This window comes from Fistularia commersonii, chromosome 26 (assembly GCF_037954325.1).
Source record: "Fistularia commersonii isolate RoL2024-O1a breed Wild chromosome 26, RoL_Fcom_v1.0, whole genome shotgun sequence".
Taxonomy (NCBI): domain Eukaryota; kingdom Metazoa; phylum Chordata; class Actinopteri; order Syngnathiformes; family Fistulariidae; genus Fistularia; species Fistularia commersonii.
In genome coordinates, this window is record NC_141309.1 from 11,752,997 (window position 1) to 11,774,892 (window position 21,896).

Genomic DNA, 21,896 nt, shown 5'->3' on the forward strand with positions numbered 1-21,896 from the left:
ATGGGTGAGAAAAACAGTGTAAATAAACAATTTAAACAAAGGGAGAAAGATCAGAATTCTATGTGTGTGTGTGTGTGTGTGTGTGTGTGTGTGTGTGTGTTATACTGATCACAACATCTCAACATCTCTACTTTTTTCATTTCTGTGGAATTGTCATTAAATGTTTTATGTGTAGAGAATAATATAGCTGGCACGGGTCATACAAATCAGACATTAACATTTTCCATCTGAAAACAATTTAAGCACTTTATATTATTGAATTATTACATAGCCCCAGATCCACTTTTGATCAAATAAATAAATAAAAAAAATCGAAGGGATCTGTTGGTGTGTCTTTGGGGAAATTTAGCAAAACATTATATCATCTTGATTAATGATATATGATTTTCATCCAAAGGTCCCTGTTATAAAATTGTAGCCCTGTGGCTCCGGAGGGCCCCTAGACTGTTTGAGTTTCATCTTCTGTCACATTATTTTCTTCCAAAACCTGCAGCGTAGACAGAAACTCTGTCTTCCGAGAACAGGCAGTGATTACAAAGCTGTCCTCGGAGAGCACCCCGGGAAATGATCATGCACACAGATAAATCCTGACACCGGTTTGCCTCTCTGCAGCTGGCCTTGACTCATTTACTATGAGACGCAGTGGTGCCCTCTATTGTTGTGAACGAGCAGAGTAAATTACAGCTGAGGGGAAAACAAAACATATAGTTAAATGAAAATGAAGTAAAAACTATTCTAGTGGCCCAATACATGTTTCCCCCATAATAGATGAATGGATTTTTTCTAAATGACATAAGGTGAAAAAAAATTGGGAAAATTGCCCCGAATAAATGAGGGGGGTAGTGGTTGACTGTCCAAATACGTGGCCCAGCAATAGATGGACAACCAGTCCCGGGTGTAGCCCACTTCTCACCAGATGACAGCTTGGATAGACTCCAGCATCCCCCATGACCCTGAGTGCAGAAGATGGATGGATGGATGGATGGATGGATGAAAGGATTTAATGTGTTCTTCCATTTTGTTTATGATGTAGATGTGTATGCCGATTGACACATAATTTGATAGGATAGGTAATTCAATGACTTCTTTGAAAATGACATGAAAATAATTGCCACAATCACCCAAGTAATAGATATGTATTGGCTTTATTCCTAACCTGCGGTAAAAATGTAAACCTTCCAAGTTAATAATAATAAACAAAGTAAACACATGTGGAACTGTAGCCTTCAATCTAGTCTGAAAAACTTATCCTAAAAAAAACTCACAAAAAGTGACATTTCGATTTATGGTCTTTTAAACAGAAGTTTTTTAGAGAAACTCCTTGTGTGGATGGAGAAGACGCATGTCAAATCTTGCGCAAGCGCAGTGCGATGCTGATGATCCCTGGCAACACGGAAGTACTATGTCAAAGCATACGATACACGACTGAAATCTGCTAAACTATTTTGAATCCACTCAAATCTGATTCATCAACAGAATCGATTGCTTTACATTGACAAACGCTTGCAAAGGATCCGGAAGATGAAATCTAAGTTGTTGATGTTTTTTAACCACTGAAAACCAACGGTAAGCAGCTAAAATGCCAGCTCGTAACGTTGTTTCTAATGGGATTCCTAGTAGCAAGGCTCGCTACTCCAGGCTAGCCAGCGATGACGACGGCTACATTGATATCCAGGTAAACACCTACTTGTGGTGTCATTCTTGTAATATTCATTAAACTGATACTCTTTGTGTGTGACAGCTTTAAGAGATGAGTCATATCTTAATCATATTTTATCCATATTACTTATAATATTCCGACTGTTTTGTCAATTTCCATCGTTGAACATAAACCAAACACCAGATGGTCGTTTGTTGCTCGTTCACGTCAAAATGTACTTTTAGAGCATTTGAGCATTGTAATATTGTATTTCTACAGATTTAACTGACTCATCGTCTGCACTTGAAAATGACAGAAGTTAAAATCTCAGGCTTTTAGACTTTGTCAATTTATCACAGGGTAGGAGGGGAAAAAGTCTTGTTACTGAACCCTTGTTGTGTCCTGCAGAGCAAAGTGTTCTGACCTGAAGGTTCAGACTAAGTTAGTGATAGAAGAAATCATCGTACAGAGCCTACGCTGAAACTAGGTGGTGAAGAGGAACACTGTTTGGCCATTCCTTAGTTCTCCAAGTCTGTCCTCATGTGTAGATCAGGGAGAATCTTTAAGGGGAGGGGTTGGAAAGAAAGGTCTTTCTCATATAACTCAACAAGTCATCACTTGGCCATAATGAACACCGTGTTTGAGCACAAACATATCCATAAGTGTATGTTGTACAGATTGCAAGGTAAAGAACAAATATCTACATTGTAACCTCTAACATTAAAAACAATGTCTGTGTTGGATGCCTGAATGATGAGAGAAGCAGAGCTGGTTGCAAAAGGTCCAGTTGAGGTCTGCCTGAAATACTTATCAAACCCAAATGGATAATATGAGGAGACCATGAATAATTTAGGGACAAGTTCTTAATTTGCACCATGAGAAGAATTTCTTTCTTTCACACGCTGAAGGATTTAGGAACCTGAAATCTCAAAAGGCCATGTTTCAACCATCCATTTGCAAAAGTGGCTTACTAAAGCTATTGTCTGCTGGTTGTTATAGAGGTAACATGAGAACCCATTAGTGGACACTGGGAGTGAAAGGGGCTGTCAGGCCAGATGAAGAGGACCTTTCAGGCCTTTTTGGATCATGGGTCTCCGGGATCTGCAAATGAGGAGTAGAGAAACCTTTGTCAAAGCATGAAGCATGCAGGTTAGGGTGTGGCTGTGGAGAGGGTTTTTTCGGGTGACCTACAAGATGCCATTGCAAAGTGTCAGGCAATATAGTGAGCAGCCATACAGACCTATTTATGGCAGGAAAAGATCATTGATTAACTTTAATATGGACATTGCCACACTGAGGAAAAGAACATTTTTAGGCACCCCTAAAGGTATCCGAAAAGCTCTCTGTGCAGGAGGATGCTTGAATATTCCGAAGAAGCATTCCCTGTATCCCAAGTGGAGGTTACACAGGTTGTCAACGAGCATTATTTGTGGATGAAATTCAGCCTAAGATGTAGAACACTTTGAACACTGAGGTGCTGTCTGAACTGACACTTCTTCAGTGACACATGAAAATTAAAGACAGAGGGACTAGTCAACAGGAGAAATTAATCTCTATATTGTTTTTAAAAAAGGAACTATAAGGTGAATGACACGACTCAGCTCTTGGTGATTGTTGAACATTTAATTATGGAGTTACAATGTGGATTCCCTCCCGGTCTTGGAACAGCGGGACAACTGTGAACCCTCTTAATTCTCTCCTCATAGACAGGTTACGGACAGTAGTTAGGGACACTGATATGTGCCTGAATACAAATAGTCTGTGTGTGTGTGTGTGTGTGTGTGCGTGTGTGCGTGTGCGTGCGTGTGCGTGCGCGTGCCTGTGTGCGTGAGAAAGAGAGAGTGGAAAATAGCATCTAACAACCAATTCCTCAGTTAAACTATGTGTTATTCATAATCTAGACAACAGCATTTTCTCCTGGGAAGAATGCATGTCGATGTTTATCCTGAGGCTGGAACAAAATGAAAGCAACCATCTGCTGCTGAAGAAGCGTCATTTACACAAGAGGCATTGACAAAGTGTAAAGCCAAAAATATCTAAAATCTTATTTTGAAAAAGGACTAGCTTGGGTAACTTTAAATCCAGTTACTTTATAACAACACTTTAATGATTTTAATATTTGCCTTGCTTCCTGCCTCCTGCTGTTCTACCCTGCAACTGACAGAAAATGCCATAATATGACATAAATGCACAAAAGAATGGTCAGTGTTACGGATAGATTTGCCACAAATTGTCCCCAGGTTATTGGTAATAGAGTTCATATCAACAGCTAATAACAGAAATATCCTTTTTGTTATAAAAACAACTCAAGCCAAAAATGTGATAAACCGGATTAAATATGCCACCCTCGCTGCAATGTTAATAGATTGGTAACTAAACACTTGAAACAATGAAGCTGCTTTTCAAATATATGTAAATAGCATTGCCCTGTCCTTGCCCTGAATATGCACTGGCTCTGCAATGCATAACCAATACATCTAAAAATAGAGCTGTTTCATGGCTAATAAACTCAGTTCTCCCTGCTAGAAAATTTTCTAAGCATTTGCAGAGGGAATTGTCAGCATGTATCGTGACAGACTAATTAAGCCTTAGCAGTATATGAGTAGGGAACCCTGCAGTGCCATAGAAAGCCTTCTTTTTTTGAGAAAAGTTTTTTTAATGAAGCATTTCTCCTCCTGTACAGTTCAAAAAAAGCCCACCAAAAGTCCCATACAAAGCCATAGCACTTGCCACCGTCCTCTTCTTGATTGGCTCGCTGTTAATCATCATTGGTGCCCTTCTTCTGTCTGGATACTTTGAGGTCACTGTGAGTAAAATTAAAAGTCTATGTGCGTAAAACGAACTCTGCTGCATTAATTTGTTACTAAAAATCTTCGGTCTCTTTCAGCACTCGGATCGCACTATTCCTGTTCTGATCATCGGGATCCTTGTCTTTCTCCCAGGAATTTACCACCTACGGATAGCTTACTATGCATCAAAAGGCTACCCTGGCTACTCTTATGATGATATCCCAGACTTTGATGACTGAAAGACGTTGCATATAACCTTCGATTTCATGTTTAGCTATAAAGAATTTGGGATGTCAATAGATATAATACCTGCATTCCATTTTAAGGGATGTTGTTGCAATATCTAAAGATTTATCTTTATATACCTTGTTTTATTCTAACCTGCTGTTATGACACCAAAACAGTATTGTAAGTTATCTAATTTGCACACCTGTTTTGTTAGCTTAGTAAATTTATAAAACTAATGTCACTGGTGTGCTTATTTTTAATATGTGACTCATCTTATCATCAGGGCAATGTTGAATGTGAACAATGAACAGAAGAGTCAGTTTTCAAAATTACAAAATTACTTGACATCATAATTGTTGGAGAAGCTGTTTTCAGTCTTTGAAGATTTCATGGGATAAATGCTCTCCTTTTATGCTCTGTGATAGTAAACAGGGATATTCGGGCAAAGACCATGTTTATCACTTATTTTGAGGAGACATTTCCTTTGCATTGCTCCAACAAAAGAAATGATAATTTCACATAGCATAGTTTTGTCACAGTATTCTTGACAAGATTCCCATTTATCATGTCAGCCCTCAACTTAAAACCGTCCTTTAGAGTGAAGAACATGCTTTTTGCTTTTTCAGTTTCATGTTTTTGTCACTTTGAAGCCAATCCACTCCATCCTTACTGATTACTTTGCTCATGCTGACTGCACTGTTCTGTAGACACACAATAAATGTGCAGGAATATCCCAAAAATATATTGACTTCATTTTTTTCTGAGTTTGACATTACAATGAATAAACAAATAAGTAAGCACTTCTATCTCACTTTCTGTGGCTTTTTGATTAGGGACTTGAATGCAACGTTTCAGTTGGCCACGCTCATGCCTGCTGTCACCAGGAACATTAGCGCCTACCTGTGGTGAAACATGCCTGGCACTGGATTTGTCACTTTAAAAGAGTGATATCAACAAAATAAAATACAAGATGCCACCTCTGACCTTCTACCCTTAGATCACGTCAAAAAACACCCGACACTCTAAATTTTAGTTATCTATTGCCTTCTCCCAGAGAATCGCGTCGGCCTGCCCTCAAACAACAAAAGCCGCTTTGATTGTTTGAGGTCTAACATACACTGGGTGTGTATTACTGTGTCCTGTGGTCACCGGGTCAACCATCTCGCTGATCCGGCCGGGGGTCCTTCCTGACACCCGTGATCCTGAATGTCGGAGCTGGAAACGTACCCAACCACAGCATCACTACTGCCACGGGTCAGCGCACTAAGATGCTGGGAGGGAAGATCATCCCAGTAATTGTTGCCTCCAGCTGTGTAGAACATAAACTTTAGCTAGCGAGAAATCAGGATCCCTGGATCAGTGGCCTTGACCCTCTTAAAAATGGGGGGTTTGTGGTTGATGTACCCGGGGAAAGACCATACCCAGGGCAGGTCACTTTGGGGTCACCAAAACGCTCCAGCAGCTTCGAGCTCTCTTCTACTAGCATGGGTGCTGCCAGGATGCAGAGCTTTTTGTCCACTATTGCAAGGCTTGCACCAGCCAGAAGGGACCAACCCTATGGAACACGTAGCTGTCGACATCCTGGGTCCCTTTTTGGTCACAGATTGAGGGGACCGCTACATCCTTGTTGACATGGGCTATTTCACCAAATGGCCAGAGGCATTTGCAGTTCCTGACCGGAGCGCCATCACCACAGCAGAGCGTTTGGTGAATGAGATGTTCTGCCGCTTTGGGGTGCTGGAGGAGCTACCTAGTGACCAGGGGTGGAACTTTGAGGCCCAGGTGTTCAGCGAGGTCTGCCAACGCTTGGGGATCAAGAAAACCCGGACAACATCACTACACCCTCAGAGTGACGGGTTGGTTGAGCGGTTTAATCGAACCCTGGCTACCCAACTGGCAATTCTGACCAGTCAGCAGCAGCAGCGAGATTGGGATCTGCACTGGTCCTGTAGGCTTATTGGTCACCAGTCCAGGAGTCCACTAATGCACTTATGTTTGGGAGGGAACTACCTACACCTGTGGACTGAGGTGGATGGCAAACCTGGCTTGGATTACCTCTACCATCTCCGACTTAACGAGTTAACCAGGCAAGCCTTCACGGAGGCGGGGTCCAAACAGAAACTATGACGTCCACTGTTGTGGAGAGGATTTCACTCCGGGGGCCCAAGTGTTGGTCTACATTCGGTGAGGATAAAGGGCCTCTCCCCCCAAGATAATGAGCCATTAGGTGAGATTAGAGTATTTAGATTATTTAGGTGTTGCGTATAGGCCAGTGACGTGCGGTGAGGTTCATGGCTGGTGAGGCACTGACATCATCACCGCACATCTCTTCCTCATATTTGAACGGTAAATGTGAATTTTTTTTAGCGATTTTGAAAAAAAAAAAAAAAATGGTGAAGCTATGCGGAAAATAAATTTATAGTACAAATCACTGAATAAATATAACCATTTCATTTATTTTTTCATTTTGCATTTTTTTGCTTTCCGTGATGACAGGTGAGGCCCGGCCTCCCCTGCCTCTACTGACTGCACCCCACTAGTATAGGGTGAGACTAATGCAAAGTATTTTCGTGGTGGTCTTGCAAAGAGACAGACTTGTCCCGTACCAACCTCTACTCCAACCAGAGGGCGAGATTGGATACTGGCCGCCAGAGACCAGCCCCCCTTCCGAGCCTGCTCAGGCGGGACCTAGTCGACCTCGCCGATGCCGTAGAACCCCGACCTGCTTTAAGGACTTTGTAATGAACGGTAAGGTTGCTGAGGACAGCTAACCTGCTTGGGGGGGGGCTATTGTGGGGTGGGGACCCCAAAATCCTTTGCGAGTGATGATGACCGTTGGGAGCTTCTCTTGGTTCTCTGTTGAAGAACTCCATTGTCAAATAACTGTACAATGTTGTGTTCGATGTGTGACATTAACTTGCACCGTTGGTTATCATAACGGGGGTAAAATAAAACCATTTTCTAAAAAGCATTATCCTGAGAGCAATTTATCCTTGAATCAGATTGTTGTTTTGCCAAACCACAATATTCTATAATTTCCCCAGTGATGGGCCTCCAAGGTAAACCGCGAAGGGTAAAAAGAGCATTTTGCATTCGTAAATTATCTAGAGAGGGTGTTTGCACCCTCAGACGACTCGCCAGTCGATCTGCTCTCAAATGGACCCGTATGGCGAGCTTTCGCCTTTTGTTAGACCCCCGACTCGCTTTCCCACGGAAAGGCGCTTTTGTGTGAGGCGCTCAAATACCAGCAGCATCAAGTTCGCATTGACTGGTGGGAAAAGTAACGGAAGTGCATCTTTTCACCTCCAGCATAAAGGAGGTTAGGCCAGCTTGGACGCATTTATCAGATCAAAATGTAAAATAACAACCCTTGGGCTGGAAAATACACTTGGTCATGGCTGACATTTGAAATTATCTGTATCAGTATGGCATAAACCAAATATTATGCATTGTTCTTCAAACTGACTAACCTATTTGTTAAAGTTTAATCGAACTTTCAAACAGTTGTAGATGTATCTCAAGGTGTAAAGATACTGCACCTCAATTTTTGAGTGACAGTTTAATGCTTACGATATTTCAATATAGTAACACTTTGTTTAACAGACACATAGCAGTTAGCTATTTTTTTCTTCCTATCTTTATAATAATAATAGGAATAATAATTCATCTGTAATCTTTGCACTAAATTCTCATGTTTACAATGAAGCTTGTATCTTTTGTATGTGAATATATATGCTTAGAAAGAATTCACAACCAAAAGATTAAAATAAATAGATATGTATTTCCAGAAATAGTTATAAGGTAATAACTTAAAAACTAATATGCTTTTGAACTGCGCCAGTGACGCTGCGACACAACTCTTTTAATAAATGTTCGAGGAATTTTGCTGAAATATTTCTACCTGGATGTCCAGAACTTTGTAAAGTTGTGGAATATTCTCTGAGGGGGAAAGACAAATAGTTTGGTAACAAGTATGGTATATTTTGAAACATTTTCCACCCGTCAATGGAATTTATCAGAGAGAATCATGGCTCAATTGAATTTAGTCATTAATATTCTCATTTAAACCTTACTTTACAGCTTACCCAGGTGATTTGAAAATAAATCAGTTATAAGCTTTTTCGCCTCACGACATGAAGGACCCTGGTTGGTTTCCCATAGGGGGCCTTTCTGTGTGGTGTTTGTCACTGTATTTATATGATAGTGTTGTTTAGTTCTAGTTGTGTATTTCTCACCCTCACTGTTCCTTGATTGTCATCCCTGATGTTGTTGTTTGTTGTTTGTTGTTGTTGCTGTTGTCTGTTGTCTACTTATCTGCTGTCTAATTATTTGTGGATTTTTTTTATCTTGCCACCAGTCTTCTGCCTTTCTATTTATATTTATACTCATATTTATATTCATATTTATTTCCTTTTTTTTCTTTTGACATTATAACTGTTACGCTGCTGTGACAAGGGAATTTCTCCTATGGGGATCAATAAAGTTTATCTTATCTTATCTTATCTTATCTTATCTTATCTTATCTTATCTTATCTTATCTTATCTTATCTTGTCTTATCTTATCTTATCTTATCTTATCTTAAGTCCTGCTACTACTGTCTTATTTTTTTTCGGGGGGGGGGGGTAATTTCTAGTTAATTCATAACTTTTCCACAGATATTAGGAACGAATCAGATGGCATTACTGTAAAATATTTATGAACAAATATAAAAAAAAAAACAATCTCTGCCAGGCATTGATCTTTGCCTATAAACATAAACTGAAACCTTTGTGAAATTTTAGAACTTGACTGAACTGAGATGAATGTTCACGCATTTAAAAAGCCGACATCGGGATATTTTTATTTATTTATTTATTTTTATTTTTATATATATATATATATATTTTTTTTTTTTTTATTTGCCCGAGGTAAATGTAGGATACAGATTTATTTTGAAAGGATCATTAGGAAATGCGGTTATGGCGTTTCTGTTGACTTGGCGCGTCTTTGCGTGTCTGCGGTGGGAGGAGGGAATGTTAATGATGGGAGGGGAGACGCAGAGTATCAACATCAGGGCTTTTACTGAAACATGCGTTCTGCTTTCTCTCATGTAACGAAGCACCGTTGATCGAAGATACTTTTCAGCGCATTTAAGTTACTTGGAAGCTCTTACTTAACATTGAAGCTACTTTCAACAAGTTCGGAGGAGGAAGATCGTGGATTAGAAGCTGCGCCGTTGAAGAAAAAAAAGTTGAAATTGACTTCAAATGGGCTAATGTCGGACTGGGTTAATGGGATTTCTTGAAAAAAGGTGTTTTTAATAAGGGTGGTCGTCTTGAAGTTTGAGGATTTATGAAATTATTTTTTTTGATTCATCACCATCCGTGGAAAATGTGACCACCTGCGCAATATCGTTTTTAAAATACCAGTTGTTTTTTTTTAACCTCACCTCTCAGAAGTGAAAGAAACTCGATCTGCGAGACGAATCTTCGAGAAAAACGTCAATGGAGTGAAATATATTACCTTAAACTTCAGATTTTGAAAAAGTGCCTCCAGCAAGGTAAGGACCTGTATAACCAGACACATTCTTTGACTTCTCAACCAGACATCCTATTGTAGATTAAATGAACTATTATTTTTATGCTAGTTTTTTTTTTAACCGCTAGCGTGTCTCATCCGAACAACACTACACGATTATGTTGTTTTTATCTACACAGTTCAGCTTTATTTTTCAGAGTCTCAGTGCTGTTATGAGAACAGCCTCCTTGTCAAGTGTAACGCAAGAACACTGATGCAGTACGTTATGGTTTCTTTGTTTATATCCGTCTCATGAACTGTTTATGTACATTTCCACAGTGTGCTGGTGATAAACAAAAGTGTTGCTTGCTGTATGCCTGTATACAGACAAGCAGTGAGTTCAATACAGATGCACAAAATGCACCTGTTTTGTTTATTTAGTGGGTTTGTTCAGGCCAGGTGTCATAAGTCATTAGAGTTGCAGAAAAAAAAGGGCTTGGTGTCTTGACATGGACCTTATGCTACTGCAGAATGTGCAAAAACCACTTGCTACAGCATCTGCTCAAGGTCTGTCTCCCTTTTTGTTTCTTCTAAGGTTGGGAATTTTTGATCCATAGGAAATAGCGTTCCTCGATGGCATCCGCATTCTTGAAGTAAAATCCCTTGTGTTGTACCAGCAAATTGGCGGTTATGAAAAAAAAGATTGTTCATTTTTGACAAGTATTGAGAATAATAGAAACACAACAAACTATCAATTATTCAGTATTCGGGGGGATTTTTGACTGTCACAGAATTGATGAGCTGTCATGCTGGAGAGAAGGGATTGTATATGAGGAATGAATTATTCATGGGCTCATGAGCAGAACTGCAAACTTGGGGTTGTTAAATGTACTGTCCTGTGCAGAATATAGACATTTCCAAAATTCAAAGACTATAAGGGTTTATGTTCTGCATTATGTTCTTGCAAATCAACAAACATATTTCTTTAAAATGTGTTTGTTCTTCCCTGCCCCCATTCCCCAGAGACACACACTAGGTAATGCATGGGTGAGGAGTGTTCATACACTCATACAAAGAAAACTGGGTATGTCTCAGAGAAAAAAAAAATCACATATCAGAACTGTTCAGCATAATCTGGCCATGTAGCTGTGTGTTTTACGATGTAAATCAATATCTAGTTGGCTTTTCATCATGAGAGCCTCACTACTGTGCCCAGTTAATTTCCTTTTGTTAAAGCGAATTTCAATGCAGTTGCTAAATTCGGTTGTAGTATCCGAGGAAAAAAAATCCATAAATTGATTACTGTATCGTGTAGACTGGTCCAACCAGCCATAGTTGAATTGATTATCCACAACCGCAAAAACAAGTCTATGATGTAGAACTGCCGGGTGTTTTGACGTATGCTGTTTTGAATCCTCAAACTTGTCATTTTGGCAGTATTCTGTTTTTGGCACCGAACATGTCTATATTTAGATGAAAGTCTGTAACGCTGCGAGAGCACCTCTATTCTGTTGTAATTCTGCCATACCAGCAGCTTGTCCGTCACTAGGAGGTCATGGCCCGGTGCTATCACCAATCTTCAATATTAAAATCCTTTGTTTGAGGGCAACACAGGAAGGTGAGATTAAGTCCTGTGCAAACAAAGTATTAGCAATTTATAACCATGTTATGTAGTATTACAAGCCAGCCAATAGATCAAAAGCGAGGAACAGACTTCTGTAAAGGGCAAGTGCAATTTTATGATGGCCTTTGTGGGTGATGCATAATTATCGAACAAAGTCAAACGATGAGATATAGTTTATACCCCGCTCCACTCTTGAACCTGTTTGCTGTGTTTATGTTGTGCATTGCCAAGGGGACATCAGTGCTGCCCTCTGATGACACCTTAGTAAGTTAGGAAGTCAAACAGATTATGGCACAGAGAGGGAGAAGAGAATCGGCTAGACCGTGTCCCTGTTTTCTCAACTATATAAAGTCCCTGAGGGTTGCATCATTTGGGACTCTCTTCATCTTTGCTGTGGCTCGTGTCCTAATTTGCATAAATTATGTCAGGGCTTTACACCGATTAGACACAATTCTCTAGCTTCTCTGTGAGTTGCCACAATCGGGATTGCACAACTGCTATAGCAGGTGTAGAGCACATCACATTTAGCTCAAAAGCTTGTTCAACTCCTAACGTGACAGTTAAGACCTGCTTATCTTTGGCGATCAGTGTGATGTCCGGTGGCCGAAACGATGATGTTTCTTAAAGTTTCTCAGTTAGTCTTGAATGTAATCATGTCTTTGCACAAGTCAAAATAGTGGTTGTAACACCAGTTTGTCTAAAAGTGGGCTTCAAACAGTGCAGTTTGGGGAAAACTCAACCTCAAACTCAACTAGAACGCTGAGTAAATTATGTTGGTGCAGAGGGAGGTTGTCATTGATTTGTCGCCCAAAGATGGCATCACAGTTTTTCAATTAAAGCACCGAGTTCAACAATAGACAAAGTAGAAATTTTATTGTGTTTTTTTTTTTTTTTTTTTTTTTTTTTTTGTCATTTCTAGTGCATCCAGTTTTGGTTTCGAGGCAGATCATATGCAAGGTTGTCAATGGACAAGCTGACTGTATTAGTGATCACTTGAAAGTAGATAGTGAAGTATAACTATTTACTACTGTAGTACACAAATTGAAAAGCAGGGCCATCACTTTTTTAGATCAATAGAGCCTCCCTCCACCCGCTGACTGAGTCAAATTTGTGTTTCTGACCCACTTTTTAATTCATTGCACTTTTCAGAACTGGAAGCTACAGAATCTTTCACATCGTTGATTTTAAACTTTTAAACTCTGATAGTCTCTGAAAGTCATCCCTCTTTACCTGTTACGGTTTCTGCTGAACTGACGCTTGTAATTCCCACTACAGCTGGTTTTGCAGTAAGGCTAAAGTCTCTGTCAGGATTAGCAAGGATTACTAAGAGAGTAATGCTGCTGCTTGTCAGGCCTGTATCTGTCATCAGCATCACTAATGCTTCCGCTTTAATACCTTAGGATGGCGCACAAAATTTCACTTTTTTGTATTTAAAAATCAGTTTGTAAATGATCAATCGCTAGGTTTATAGAACAGTTCTCAATCCCTTCATTGTAACATATACCTTGTCCACCTTAAAATTATACATTATTCAATTTGTGCCTGTCCCATTTGCTTACTCAGGTGTGATACACAGAGGATGCATATGGAGAAGTCAGGCCTACCAGCTGTTGTGACTGACTACCGCTCACTTGATTTTTAAACTAAATTATGGGGAAATGTGAAACTGCTCAGACGCCTTCGACCATCCATCCATTCACTCATCATTCATATTTAATGAAGTGTAGTATGTCAGTGATTGGATGAAGTTAGAATTCTTTGTAAAAATGGTTTAAATGTGAAGTTACAGTTACACGAGATAATTGAAAAAGGCTTCTGCAGATGTACAACAAGGGAAAATTTGATTTTTTTCCAATCACTTGATTATCCAAGTCGCCCGTTGTTGAATGAAAATAGAATATGACACTTGAGCTGCTAGCTGTAGAGTAAGTAAGCCTCATTTTATCCTCCAGCAATTGTAGACACCCAGTAAGCACTATAATCTAGAGTGTTTAGTGACTTGATTTAACAGTGATTGATGACTGTGCAACCTGATGACAGAATGTCCTTGAATTCACTCTCCAGTTTGATCTCTAATTCAATTACAATATTAACACTCAGAGCAGCAGGGCAGGATTAGTCTGGGTGCTACAAATGAACTACCAAGAAGGCTAAGTCATGACTAGATCCAAATCAATTTGTGTCAATGAAATCCAGTGAAACGGGGGATGAGTTAGTGGATTTGTGTGTGTTACTGAGCTAAATGTCTCGGGCATGCATTTAGCAGATGTATTTGCTGAACACATGCAGTAAACCTTATTTTGTAGCCAAATGTTTTATTCTTCATATAGTTTCGCACTATTCTATCCAAAGTTGTCCTAATGGTAGGAGTCACTGTAATTACTTTTTTCTTAATGACTTAGCTAAAAGATAAATGCTTGTCATTGGTCTGCAAATGCTTTTGTCTCATTTTGGCTTGGTAAAATTGATGAAATGAGTGTTTTGCTGTGACATCATTGCTCCTTGTGTTCAAGTGATCCTTGTGGCCCCTTAGTCTGTGTTGTTGTCTTGAGGAAATACTGTGGCTTTCTAACCTTTACACTTCACACATACCGGTTATTCCATCCACTGGGAAATCAGCGTTTTCAGAGTACTTGATGGATGCAATTCATCATTTACTGTTTACTGAAGCTGCCATCTTCAAACACCAGCTTTGGTAATGTCTACAGATGGACAAAATGCAAGATATAAAATATATAAAGGTATAAGATATAAAAACTACTCTTCTAGACATTTCATATGCAATATTTATGACTTTTATTACAATAGATAGTGCAGAAGTCACCAACCACGATGATGCAGTGCAATGCAGTCATTCACATGCTGTGGTTTGACAGTTGAAAAGATTTAATTGAAAAGGTTTTTTTTAATCATTCATTATAAGTCACCTTTATTTCTGACATCCTTGCAGGGTGATTTCCTCTCAGTCGACTTAACCAATTCAAAAGTGAAATGAATCATTCTGCTGTGTAATGATTACGAAGCTTTATTTTATGAATCCGCTCATATATACGTCTCATTATTCTGTCAGTCAGACGCAATGAGCTCGATACATGTTTAGCTGCTGTACAACTGGCTATTGGTTGTAAAAATACTGCATAATGCAGCTTATATCCAAAACCTACTCAGTATCTAAGAATAGCCATGTCTTATATTATTTTAAAAGATCCCAATGTAATAAGCTGGTATTAGTGTTACTGAATGGGGCAACATCAGGAGCATGTGGGAGGTCCTCCATTACGTTTTAAGGGAAGTAATTTAAACACATGCCTCAAATCCAAATTTAAGACAAGAGTCTCATTCATGTCAAGAGCTTTTCCCTGTCAATTTGACTATGAAATTGGGTTACAGAATGGGTACTTTTTTTTTTCAATTTCTATTACAAGACGAGTTGTGCTGTTGAGCCTATATGTGCTTTTATTAGTCAGGGTGAGCCGCTTTTAAGAGTTGTTTGCAAATTGGTGACAAATTTCTTTTTTTAAGCAGTAGTTGTAAGATAACATCTGGACACCTGTTACACTCTGCTTTTGTCACCTGTCAGTTGCTGTTGGCCTTACCTAGTATTAGGCAAGACCATCTGGATGAGCCAGTCCAATCATGAGCATCAGGTTAATCTGCACATACACTTTGAGCCTTGAATAGGTTTAGGCAAACACATTGGCAAATACAAGTTAACCTAAACAAGATACTTACTCATAACGGTCTCACAGCTTCATGTCTTTTTGTGGCAGTTCAAAATAGTTCACTTGTCTTAATCAAACCACAGCTCAGAAATGTAACTTTCCACAGAATTAAATATTTTCAAAAAGTGCAGCCGTTTATTAATTAAGAATCTTTGATTATGAGGATGATGCACCACTCTGAAAGTGAATGAAGCAATACTTCTCTCTTGAGGTATAAATAATAAGTGTGATCAATATATATATATACATATATATATATGTCTTTATATATTTTTTTTCTTTCAGCTTGGGAAATGTGTGAAGGTGTGTGACGGACGGCCATGGGACTGGAGAGACGGTGGCTTCAGGCTGTCACCACTGCTTTAGCCATTTGTCTAATAAGTAAGTAAGCAGAGCAAATATTGATAGCTTAAATCTTTCCAAAATTCATTTTTAATGTATGATATTTAGTTTTTTTTCAACTTATTACATATATTTATAAATATCTTATTATTTTTCTCTAAATATACTATATTGTATAATGAGGTTTTTTTTTCAACGTATTACATATATTTATAAATATCTTATTATTTTTCTCTAAATATACTATATTGTATAATGAGGTGTTTCAAGTAAATAGTACTCAAATAAATGTAATAATTGTAGCTGAAAAGAAACATTTTCATGGTCTTTCAATTGTGTGTCAATGGTCATCATTATGGGTGATGATTTTATATAGAATGAAAAGCAAATATTTTTGGAAAGTGTGCACGTCACTTTATGGTAAAGATTTCAACAAAATTGTGCTGCACAAAGAAAGGAAAAATGGTGGAAATGTGTAATGTGTGTAATGCACATTACACATGGTTAGTTGAATGTAATGTAACGTTAGTCCAATGTGTCAATGTCACGAGTTTATGAAAAAACTGATTTCCTATTTGTGTTATCCAGTGGGTCAAATTCTTAACAGCTCAACTTCTCAGTATTTTCTCATTTGCAGATGGTTTACAAACGTACCATATGTATCACATAGCGAAGTTACATGGTGTTATTTCGTGGTCTTCATACTTTTTGCACCCTGTTGATGATGACTCTGACACAGCTCCCATGGCTTTGCATTGAAGAAAGCCTGGGGGGCTGGAGTGGGGGTGGGGTTTACATCACAACATTGCTTGGATGACATAGAATGGGGGCCAAAATCCAACTTAAATAATATCTCTGGTGGTGAAAGTAGATCAATCTGGGATTTATGCGGCCCCCGACCTAAGGCACACTTCTCTATGTGCATGCATGTGTTTGTAGGGGGGGGGGGGGGGGGGGGTTGTGGGATTGATTGTGCTGGTCCGCAGAACATGTGTGTACCCCAGGGGGTGGAGAGTGGGAGGTCAGCTGGATAGAGCATCAAGGGGCCTACTGCCCTCCATCAGAGTACCACCTCCCCCTCGCTGAGATTAAACTAATCACCAAGCCAGATGAGTAGCAGAGCAAACACTGGCAAACGTTTGTGCACACAACCACATGAGCACATGGCAGGAGATGGAGGCAGAAGACTGCTCCAGGTGTCACTAATGGGATTGGAGTGTGTTTGCAGGCTTTACAGTTACATGTTCTTGTCCCCAGATTGCATATTGTTGATTTTAACAGGAAACAATCTGGGGAAGTAAACACCTTCAAGTTAGAGTCAATGGCTCACTGAAGCTTCACTTCAGCAGTTCAGCATCAAAAAATTTCTGTTTCAGTTTTTTTCTGTCTTCTCACCTGCTGTTAGCTCCCTTGTCTCACTATAGAGAGAGTGTTGCTGTTGTTCCATAACATATTGACATGCTTTTAAAAAAGATGTATGATTGATGAAGTACTGAAAGCTTGGGTATTCTGGCCTGTCTACAATAAGCTAGTATTTCACAGTACCTCAATGTATTTCATTTTCCCCTGTTTTTTTTTGTAACGCTCTAGTGGTTTATCTTGATGATGTGCTTTTATTTACAGATGTGTCTCAAGGTGTGTCAACTCTTGTTCGTGCCAGAGAAGGAGGCTCAGCGGAGCTGGGCTGTAATTTCACTCCAAAATCTAATGAAGCTACCACCCCAAACCTCTTCCCTTTACATGTGGTTGAATGGGTGCGCCTGGGCTATAATGTTCCCATCCTCATTAAATTTGGAGTGTATGCTCCTCGAATTCATCCAAACTACAAGGGTAAGAGACAGTTGTATGTCTTCAGTCACTCTCCATTAGGGAGTAATGTGTTAACTAACTGCATCTCATTGTCATTTGAAGTGGTTCTATAAATCTTTGGTTCAAACAGTTGTAACAGTGTAATTTAGATATTGAGTAGTAATTAGTAATGAATCTAAAAATGTGTCATATTTCTGTCCCTTTGTTTATTTTTATTTGTTTTTATTCAAGTCCATTCTGCCTTTTCAGATTTTAATTTTAAACATATAGCCAACCTACATTTTCATTAAATCCTCACTCTCTTTATTATCAGCCTCAGTGTGTATTGAGGTTTGTAGTATCACATCATCTATCCATCTATCCATCCATCCATCATCCATCCATCCGTCTTCTGCCGCTTATCCTGCACTCAGCGTCGCGGGAGTATCACATCAGTGTTTTGATAGTTTTTCCCTTTGCTAATGCACACACAAATTCAAGACATTTTTATTTTAAGGCCTGTTGTTGTAATAAATGATTTCTTCACAACTATTGATAACCTAATGCAACCGTGTGAAAACTGCCAAAACTATATAGTCTGCTCCATGAAACTCCATCTTATGCATTTCTACACACTCATTATCATCTCTCTCTCATGGGTGAGAGCGCTTTTCAGCTATTCATTTCTTTTATTAAATATGAACTTGTTCAATATTTACCATTCTCAACTAGAAGACTACACACTATTACAGTCATACAGAGTGAAGACACAATACGCAAAGATCCTCAATCTAGCATTCTAGCTACATTGGTGGTGTAATGTCAGCCGTAAGATATATAAAATATTGTAATTCTACATTACTCCAAAAATTATACATCAGACGGTATTTATTTCAAACATATGTATAAGGAATTTATATATATAAAAGAATTGAGGCGTTAATTCAGATATATTAACTTGCATAATTAATTTGATTACAATTTTTAATATAATTGATGCATGTGTAGTGCACACTGATTCCCAATCTCACAATTCCACCCCCTGGTGTGGATCAGTGATTCAACGTTGTCTGGTGGCAGAACCGACATGATTAAGGGGTCAATAGACCTATATAAAGTATTTTGCACACTCTGCAGGAAGGAAATTCTCATTTTACTAAAGCACTTCAAGCTTAAAGTACCCCATCAATGCAAAACATACATTAATCAAGGATCACGTTGCAAGTTTCGGCGACGTTGATGCCCGTCTTGCGTAAAATATTCACAGAACGTCTTGAGCTCAGGTAATGTAAACAAGCTAGTCTGTCCTTGTATCTGGCCAAAAGAAAGCCAAATTAATATGGATATTCATTGAAAAAAAAAAAGAAAAATTTGGTTGTTAAATAGGATGGCTTTTTGGGGGGGGGTGCAATTGTGTGTGCGTGTGTGTGTGTGTGTGTGTGTGTATGGTTGTGGGTGGATGGATGGGCACGTGTGTGTATGTGCATGTGTGGGCCAATCCAAAAATGCTCTAAAGAAACAGGCATTCAACCTCTGAATTAAGACATTAGCATTGTAGTACTAAACTGACCAATGTGATTGATTTGTGCTTTTATTTTCCTTTTTTTATACAACAACTGTGTAGTAGTAAACTATTAGTGTAACATTTTCTGATGAACATGCGTGGCACACACATTATATTTGTAGATATATAACCCAACCGAAACAACAAACCGCATCTTTGTCATTAGAGCAGGTGTTTAGTCTTGTGGTCAACAGTTTCCTGCTGTACTGCTGGGAGAGGGGAGAGAATGTAGAATAGATGTGTTTTAATGGAGGCAGTTATAGGGGGTGGGGTGGCTGAGCATGAATGAGGTGTGTCTGTCGGGTGGGTAGTATTGAGGTTCTTGGCAAGGGGGGGCTAGGAGTGTAGATGGAGGGCTTGGTGATATAAATTACTGTTTTATTAGTATGCTGAGGGGTGACCCAATAAGGGTATATATTGTGCTGGAAGAAGGATGAAGCATTGGGAATAATGGGAGTTTTCTTGCTGAAGCCCTCTAATCCTTTCATTGTCTACTCGAGGACAAAGGACAAAGAGGGGCATCAGTGTCCCTGTCCCAACAGGATGACTAGGACACCTAAAATCCTACCACATCCCAATAGCTCTGTGGAATATACATAAACCCCTTCTTAAAAAAACCCTTAATTTAACATAGGTCTTGTTAGAAAACAGTTCAGAGTGAAGCTTGCTTTGCTTTTATCAGCACCAACAAAATCACAGGATACTCACTGGATGTGCGCAGGGACAGAGACGCAAGGAAACAGACCATTGGGCTTCATGAGTCTAGCATGTTAACCCTCTTGTTGTGTAGGTCATTAACTCTGTCATTGTTTCTGAGCAGTCATGTGAAGCACAAGAACTGATAATTAGGTAAACAACATTGCAGAATGATGGCTCTTAGTACTCAAATGCTGTTCCGGATGTCCAAGTATTTTTTCATATCTGTGCCTTGTGTAGTTGTCTGGTGGGAGCTTACCCTTGTCTGTCTCAGAGCCCCCTATCTCTCCTCCCACTGGAGGCAGATGGCAGCATGTGAAGCATGTCAGTGTTGCTGGTCTAATGTATCTTACCCTCAAATTAAATAGGTTGGGGGATTTCGGATTTAACAACAAGAGAGGATAGTAGACACCCATTTCCTGATTTTTGCCTAGGCTTGCCAGAGATCAGAAACAAGAGAGATAGAATGAGAGGGCTGTTTGTAGAACATTGCTAAGTTTAAGTTTAAGATCAAGAGAATGTTTTAATGTCAAGCAGAGGCCTTCCTTGCTCTGAAGAGCTGGATGACTATATCCAATCCAGTGCTAAGTAAATTATCAGACGTGAATACAAAGTGCTATATTTGACCAGCTCGTTGCATTCCAAGTGTTCTCACACTTTGTAGACTGAAATAGAAAATAAAAGTGTTCATATTTGGCATCTGCTGCTTGCCTCAGGCCCACTGATATTATTGGCCTTTTTTAGAATGATAGCATACATCACAGCAATGATATCTAAAACCTATTTTAGCCTATGAAAGAAATATTTTCTTGAAATGATACCAGGTGTATTTTAGATCGGGATCCATATTACAGTGTTTTACAGGTGGTCCTCACTTAACTACGTATTCGATTAACGACGACTCAGGGTTACGGCGGGCCGGCAGCGGATTGTGAGTGAATATGTATTGTACATGCTTACCTGCACTTATAACTGGCCTACGTTCATGCAAATATAAATATTAAAAGGAAAAAAGGGTAAAATAACACGGTATAAATGGCCGATATTTATGCAAATACTGTACAGTAGTAACGGTGTTTCGCTTAATGACAAACTCACTTTTTTAAAGACAGACCCCTTGGAATGCAACACTGCTGTTAAGTGAGGACCACCTGTACTCAAAGCGCTGCCCTTTTGTTGACCCCTTTAGACACCTTAGTCTAAGTTTGTCCTGTTTGCTTGAATCAGATCGTTGTACTCGTCACCCCTCTCCTTCTGTTTCACTCCCAGCATCTCCTCCAGAGCTGAACATCAGTGAACTTACAACAAAGGGGAAACCGCCAGATAACTCTTGACTGGGACATTGCTATAGTCTGTTAGAGTTTGATGTGTTGTAAAAAATGTGCTATATCTTGCAGTGTCAGGGAAGATTACGGTTGTAGGGCTATATCAAATGGTTTTTGTGCTCTGAGGAAGATCAGCATTGACTGTGAACCAGAGAGCTGACCTTTGGCCAGTATGACAATAGGAAAATCTCAAATCTCAGTGGGCATCTATTCTGTTCACAGTGGGGCACACATACACACTAAGACTTGTACAATATGTATTGAAGAGGAAATGAGCAGATGAACTTAAAAACAATTACTGAAGCAGAAAATATCTATAGAAATGTGAAACTGATCACCTATATCCATCAATAACCCGTCTTTGTGTTAGAACAAAACTGATTATGTTGAGCAAACAATAACTCGGTCAAAAAAGTAATGGCCACAACCTTGGAATTCTGTGTTCCCTGGCCTAGAGCAACTGGCAATAACAATGCCCTGTTACCTCATGCCTCAAGTTTGTCAGTGCTCAAATTTAAATGGAAAGCATGAGATCAGTCAGTGCCGTGTTGTGATCCTTTTCACTGTGAAACCGAAGAAGGGTTTTCCCTGTTGCTTTTTAATACAAATGTGGGAAAGGATAGAGAGCGTCAGGTATTGCATACATGATTTGTAGACGTATATAGAGTCAAAAGCTGAGTTG

General features: G+C 39.3%; 2 protein-coding genes across 4 annotated transcripts in view; both read left to right on the plus strand.

The window, feature by feature from the left end:
* The first annotated feature begins 1,380 nt into the window (after nt 1-1,380).
* Nucleotides 1,381-5,460, plus strand: tmem230b (transmembrane protein 230b). The gene is made up of 3 exons (XM_086173771.1): nt 1,381-1,675; nt 4,323-4,445; nt 4,527-5,460. Exons 1-3 carry the CDS (start codon nt 1,580-1,582, stop codon nt 4,665-4,667), a joined length of 360 nt encoding a protein of 119 aa, XP_086029897.1. The 5' UTR covers nt 1,381-1,579; the 3' UTR covers nt 4,668-5,460.
* Nucleotides 5,461-9,850: 4,390 nt separating this feature from the next.
* Nucleotides 9,851-21,896, plus strand: part of igsf9b (immunoglobulin superfamily, member 9b) — a 31,219-nt gene continuing 19,173 nt past the window's right edge. For all 3 annotated transcript variants that reach the window (XM_086174271.1, XM_086174274.1, XM_086174273.1), the window contains exons 1-3: nt 9,851-10,196; nt 15,785-15,880; nt 17,465-17,671. In XM_086174271.1, the coding sequence (XP_086030397.1) occupies nt 15,820-15,880; nt 17,465-17,671 (268 nt within the window). In that variant the 5' untranslated portion in view covers nt 9,851-10,196; nt 15,785-15,819. The remainder of the gene's footprint in view (nt 10,197-15,784; nt 15,881-17,464; nt 17,672-21,896) is intronic.